We start from the raw sequence: 7,090 nt of genomic DNA on the forward strand, positions 1-7,090 counted from the left end.
GTGGTTTAAATTGTGCCTCACTTTGTTTCTTCTCTGAAATTTCTTCAGTTGGTCCTTAAAAGCATTAACATATAATTTATCATTTTTTACTTTAAAAAAGCCTTTGTAAACAATTTCCAAGATTATATCTTCTGCGTAAGTGTGTGAGTACATTATAAGAAGACTAGTTTCTTCAATGACATAGCATTTGTTTTTCTATCTTGGAGTGACTTCTAGTGATAAATAATTTAGAAGTGATTACTTGTTGGTGATGCGTAGCAATTAGCTTTTGCATGGGGAGAAAAACCCTGAGAGCGCCAACAAGAATTGTTGCTGTTCTTGTTAGCTCAGTATTCCTCAACAGAAGGAACAACACTTCTAGCTGTGTATTGCAATAAAGATATTAAAATAGCAACTAAAATTTGGATATTTGATTTAGGGTTAGGTAGGAAAATTTGGTCCTCTGTGACCATTACCAAATTCTTTACAAGTAGTGCATAAAGAACAGAAAGATAATCTAATTTCGAAGAGGTTTGAAAGCTATTATAAAATCGCTAGATGCTTACCTGATAGCATAAAGTTCACTTGATAATTGACTAGGCACACCCTTTCTATGAACTGTTTCTGATAATGCAGCTAGTCTGTCTTGTCTTTCTGTTGTGTTATGATTATGAAACATGTCACAGTGTGATTGCAAATGATCTTCAGAGCCTTGAATTTCCTGTTACTCCTTTTTTTCTTTTATTTAAATTATGCCCAAATAATTAGTATTTTCAGAAGTTTTTTAACAGTTGAGAGTTAACAAATGTGTGAGAAAGTGTGCAGGTTATATCTGAGTTACATCTACACGTGTATGTATACATTTACCTCTTTCAAAACCCTACATTTTATACGTAATTGAATTGAAAGATCATTATTATTCAGTCATCCAGACCATCTGGTATCTTCTGAGAGTAAACACAGCTTCTAAATTTGGTGTATTTGAAAGTGTAATGCCTTGCTGGCAGTGTTCAATTTACTCACAGGGCTAAGGTCAAGAATTGGTTGAAGCCTCCCAGGAATTTAGAGGTATCTGTTTACTAAGTACTGTACTTAAGTAATTAACAAGCTCATATACAGTGCCTAGCAAAATGGGAACTTTGTCTTAATTGAATCCTCTAGTGTGGTTATAGTAGCCCTTTTTGAAATGTTATATTTGCTTGGTAGTATTCCTTATCTGCTCTTTTCATCCCTTAGGAAGGTCTCCCCTCCTCCTTCTAGCCCTTGGCTGGTACTGCCTACCCACACAAACTGTTTTTTAGCTTGGTTGTTCACTGCTCTGTGTGCTCAGCAGCATCTGGAGTTGGAGCAGCAGGAGACTTGATGGGTTTGTGTTTGTAGTCCCAAATGCCAGTTCTGCCACACCTACCACTGATTGTTTTAATAGATCTTGATTTTATCATAGCATTGCTTGGTGATCCTCCTTTGGGATGAAGTTTAGTAACTTCCTTCTCTTTGGAGAGATTTAGTTGCTCAAAAGCAGAAAAAGGAGGCACTGAGCAACTGCAGCTCTGGGAATGTCTCTTTTAAAAAAGTTGCTACCCCTTATTTTAGACTAGCTAGGCAATGAAAAGTAAAGGCAGAGTTCTTCATCTTGTGAAGAAATAAGTTTTATTTACAACTATAAGTTTCATAAATTAATTGCAAACACCAGCATGAATTACCAAGGCCCACTTTCATCAGACCACTCATCCTTGTGTTGCAACTTTTTAAATGGCAGACTGTGGTATAGCCTCCTCTCATGAAACACTTTCACTGGTAGCCGTGAGGACTTTTACAAATTTTATGCTGGTCTCAATGAGAATACCTTCTTTAAACATACATTCTTGCAGCCAATTGTATATCCTATTTATGGTGTAACTCAGTAAGTTGGGTTTTTTTAAACTTCCCTGATAATTTATAGCAGTTGATCATGGTTTAACCTGCTTCTGTATGATAAAAAAATTAAACCAAATAGATAACTGTACAAGAAATGTGAATAAAAATAGTGATGAATGTGTGTAAAGTCTTGCGTATTACTAAATTGCAACATGTGACGACAGTTTCTTCACAACTGTGGCCTTATCTAGAAATGGATTCTGAATGGATGCTTATGTAGATAACTGCTTCACCAGCCAGCTGAACCTGTCTTTTGTCTGCTTCCATGTTGGTTATGCTTTTTTTCTATAATTCCTGTAATTTCTCCATTTTTCTCCCATAATGACTGACTGCATCCATGGCTTGTTTCTTTCTGCTTGTGTAGAATAGTTTCCATTCATGTCCAACCTTTAACAGTTAAAGCCCCATTTTTAATTCCCTGTGCTAATAGAGTATAAATAATTTCAAATACATGTGAGATCCTATCAGACCAGGCCATAAATGTTTCTTTTTTTTGAAAGTCAGCATCGGGAACCTGCAGATTCCTAGTATGATCACTTTAGTGATCTGTTTTTATAGCAAAGGTTGAAAAATAAGATGTATCACCATATATACACTACTTTTGATGGGATTAAGACAATATTTCCTTACTGAATTAGTATAATTTTTGTACTTTAATCTTCCCTCTTGGTAAATACAGGTGGTTACTGAAATTTGAGTTGTGACATTTAGAAGTCTTGATAACTGACTAACATTCAGGTTCTGTTCTTTTTATTGACATCTGCAGCAGAGTTTGACAAAAAATACCAAACACAGTGATAATTAAGATATAGAAGCCTTATCGTGAAGTTTTTATGCTACTGTGCAAGGAAGCTTGAAGAGATTTTGTGTGGTCAGAAACAAGAAACTGAATCCTTAATGCATTAAAATTGAAGTAGTTAAGCTTTGTCTTAAGATTCGTCTTAATGTCAGTCACAGCCTAATTTTGTGTGCTACCCACTACACAGGACATTTTTGTTTCTCCTTACATTTTATATCACTTGATTGACTCTAAATAAGCTATTTTTATTAAATTTTAAAGGAAGTCTGAAGATAATAATACCAAATGTTCTGATTGTTAAGGCTTCTTAACTTGCATAGGACATAGATAGTGTTTGGTACTGTTTGCAGAAACTTATTGTTAATTTTGTAACTCTTCAAGCATAGAAATTTTTGAAATATATTTCTAGACTTTTTTATGGTTTTTGTTTTCAGTATTTAATCAGTTGCTCTATTGCTCAGTCTGCTCCATTGGAGACAGATTACATCATCAGCATAACTTTGACAAAACTCACTTTTTTATATTCAGATCAGTCCTACAATTTTATTTTTCTAGTGTGTACTGAGTCTGTCTTACGAATATTTATAAATAGCTGTCAACATTTAATTTGGGTTTTATGTCCAGCAGGTTCGCAGATGGGTCAGGGACTCTGGAGAGTTGCTAGGAACCAGCAACTGCAACACCAAGGATACAGTGGACAAGGCTATCTTACCAGAGAACATGGTAGGAGGATAGCTACTAGCAATGTTTCCAATACCAGCCATCGCAAACAAGCCCAAGGAGGCATTGACATCTACCACCTGTTGAAGACAAGAAAATCTAAAGAACAAGAAGGATTCATTAACCTGGAAATGCTACCACCAGAGCTGAGTTTTACTATTTTGTCATACCTGAATGCAACTGATCTCTGTCTAGCTTCATGTGTCTGGCAGGATCTTGCTAATGATGAGCTTCTCTGGCAAGGGTAAGCAAAAAAAAAAAAAAAAGTGCTTTTTGTCATTCTAACCTTAGCAAAGGTTTCCTAAGTTGAGATTTGACATAGGGGAAACATTAATATAGTTTAAAAATGTGTTATTCTGGATTTCTAATTGCTACCAGGTATTAATGGAGATTACTACATACACAAGTGTGCTTGGTGCAAGTATACATGTGTATTGCTACACACCTGTTGTTTGCTGTATCATGGGGAGAAAAACAAGGACTTACCTTCACTTTTGTATTAGCTCAAATCACATCTCAAATGTTTGTATTTGTGCTTCTCTGAACTTCAAGCAAGTATGTAGCTTGAGCAAACAAGCCTATTCAGATGAAGTCCCAGGTAGAAAGGCATGCGAACTCATCTACTATACTTGTGTTAGAGCAACTTAAGTGTATGCTTTTTGGAAGATGGTGATGGAAGGGGGAAAGAAAAGATCGGTTCTGCAGATATGTTCAGTGGAATTTCTGCAGTCGAACAGTTGAAACACATGTATATAACATATGCAGAATTTGTACACCCAGGAAATAAAGGAACGTTCTATCAAATAAAATAGTATAAGATCAAAGTTTAATTTAAATGTTTTCTTTGATATTTGGTGTTTTGCAACACTAGGAAAGACTCATGAAGTCATACTTATCTTTAGAGTAGATGGTCAGCAGAACTCATATCTTCTTTCACAACATATTCTTACCCCTTAGCAGACAGTAAGTAGTATTACTGTAATAGCTGGGTTGTTCAGGTCCTGTTTTGCTTCCTTTCATTGTGCTCTGCATCTCTTCATTCCTCATGTCTTTCTTTGCCCCTCTGCATTTGAATTAAGCAGCTTCCCTTCCTATCATGCTTTATGAACTCAGCAATAGGATAATGCAATTATAACTTCTTAGTCACAGTTGTTCTGCTGTTGGGAATGGTTGTCTTAGCAGGAAACAGGAATTCTAGTGAAGATCCTCCTAATCTTATGTGTATCAAATAGCTTGGTATTTGAGTAAGTATGCATTGTATGGTATTAGGTTCTTGGTATCAAAACCACACTAAATACAAATAAATTCCCTGGACCAAAGCTTAAATATACTAGAGCTTCTTAATTGTGTGCAGTATATATTCTTAATATACAGGGGGGAAAATACATATTTTTTCTCAGAGTTCATCCTGGGAAATAACTCATTCTTAGTGAAATCTTCCCAAATAATACTGTGTTCCAAGTATACATTTTGGTAGTGAAAATGTGTCCTGATTTAGCAACTTAGTAAAAATCTCAAGTTGCATAATCTCTGCAGACATCCTAGTCTTCAGTATTCCACCTTTACTGGATGTGTTTGAGTTTAGGCTTTGGCAAGTCCTATGGCTGCGGTTCCGAACTGAGTCCAAATAAGACCCAGGAGTTTCCTGAACTGAAAAAAAAAAATAGTTTCTCCCATGTCTTCATTGTGCCTAATTATTTACAAAACAGACCTGTTGAAGCAGAGCTACTAGTTCACTAAGGAATCTAGATAATAATTAGAGTGCCTAGAATGTGAAAGTTCAAGGGAATTTCAGATGGTAGCATCAAGGAAGCTGAGCTGAGGGACAGAAACTGATGAAACTGAGATATGGAGTCAGGGTGGGATAAAAGGGGAAGAAATTGAGAAGTGATGGAAGATATAGAGGGATAGGGCTGGATCAAATAATTGGCAGTGGTCAAGCCTGGAAAACTGGACAGTCAGGTGGAAAAGGACAGATCAGGAAAGCAGTGAGTTAATGGTGTAATTTTGTGCAGATGTGGTGTCCCACTTGGGGCACAAGAAAAGAAACACATTTTTTTAAACTATAATATTGGTACAAGAAAACAACTTGTCACAGTTATTCAGTGTTCAAATACTAGGAGTGCCAGAGCTCTCAGATGTGTGGATGTTGTTATGATGCCACCTGCTGGGATATGTGACTGCATTCAAGTACATGAAAACCCGTGTGGGAAGAAAAGAATACTCCTATAAATGGAGACTTTAGCAGCACACATGCAAAAGGCTTAATAACTTCAGTGTTCCAAGCAACCTGTTTCTAACTTTTCCTATAGTTTGAGTATTTGGCTTTGCAATGTTGATGACGTTTTGCTTCTGTAAAATACATGAAATACAGAAAGGAATTCTGACAATAGACTAATTCTATTTTCATAGGTTGTGCAAATCCACTTGGGGTCACTGTTCTATATACAATAAGAATCCGCCTCTAGGATTTTCTTTTAGAAAATTGTATATGCAGCTAGATGAGGGCAGTCTCACCTTTAATGCCAACCCTGATGAGGTAAGTGAACTGTTGCTGACAGTAATAAACAGTTAAAATAATTGTGATTGTGGTTTTATAATTACAGCCATATTAAAAGCCATATTTTCATAGGTGTTTGTTTTACTGTAGGAATGGTTACTACTAAGTTACAGCCCTGTCCTGATCTTTTTTTGCATATGGTACCTGTGCACATCATTTACATGGCTTGCCTCTTAAGTATTCTGTACAGCGGTCTGACCTATAGATGCCAGAAGTTCATAACTATGTATTGACTTAGGAATGAGGCAGAGATTCTAACTGTAGAGATAATGGTAAATTTAAAAAGGATAATGATATGCTTACATAAATTAAAATACTTCTGCAGAGTATGAGTTTGATCCCACTTCAGTTAAAGCAGGATGAAGTATAAAGTAACACCACTTACTTCTATGACAATTATAGTTTCTTGTAAGAGATTTTTAAATATTTCCACTATCAAGGAGCGAATGTTATTATTTCTGTGGATGTTTGTTATGCATAAGCATAATCTTTCTTTATAGTATATAACGATACATTTTCTTTCAAAAAATACCCCATGTCAGGTTTCCATTTATTAATTCATGTAACTAACTGGAAAAGTCAGTTTCTGCTTTCTCTCTGTCGCCTTTCAAAGAAGAAAGGAGTTCGAGAGTAGACAGCTTTTGCCTAGGAGATACACAATTAACGCCCAAGTGACAAAGATAGTCTTTTGTGTACAAAACTTCATGCTTCCTAGGAAAAGTACACACAACTGAACAAAAAGTGGTTTTAACTTCTTGCATATATTTGTACATGCACAAGGAAGTCATGATTGAATTAATCCAAAGCAGAAAAAGGATTAAGAGATGTGAAAAGATACACTTCTAGTGAACATAGTTCACTCTGCTGATATGATACAGAAAACGTGAATTTGTGACCACGGGGTGAAATAAATAAAGCAGTCATATGAATCATTACAATAATGTGATTTTGTATAAATTCTTGCTTTATCTCATATTCTGATTGATAAAGAAACCCACTATTATTAGTCACAAATTACAGTATTTTGTAATTTCTCTGGTAGAGCTCTTGAACTGTGATACACAGTGCTGAGATGCCTTATCAGCACCTTGCCACTTGAGTGATTAACATTGATT

At 35.7% G+C, this 7,090-nt stretch overlaps 1 protein-coding gene across 1 annotated transcript in view; it reads left to right on the top strand.

Moving 5' to 3' along the window:
- The first annotated feature begins 3,325 nt into the window (after positions 1-3,325).
- Positions 3,326-7,090, top strand: part of FBXO8 (F-box protein 8) — a 13,189-nt gene continuing 9,424 nt past the window's right edge. Inside the window, exons 1-2 of the mRNA XM_010078215.1 lie at positions 3,326-3,659; positions 5,828-5,954. Coding sequence (XP_010076517.1) covers positions 3,331-3,659; positions 5,828-5,954 — 456 coding nt within the window. The 5' untranslated portion in view covers positions 3,326-3,330. The remainder of the gene's footprint in view (positions 3,660-5,827; positions 5,955-7,090) is intronic.

This window comes from Pterocles gutturalis, unplaced genomic scaffold (genome assembly GCF_000699245.1).
Source record: "Pterocles gutturalis isolate BGI_N339 unplaced genomic scaffold, ASM69924v1 scaffold36858, whole genome shotgun sequence".
Classification (NCBI taxonomy): Eukaryota; Metazoa; Chordata; class Aves; order Pterocliformes; family Pteroclidae; genus Pterocles; species Pterocles gutturalis.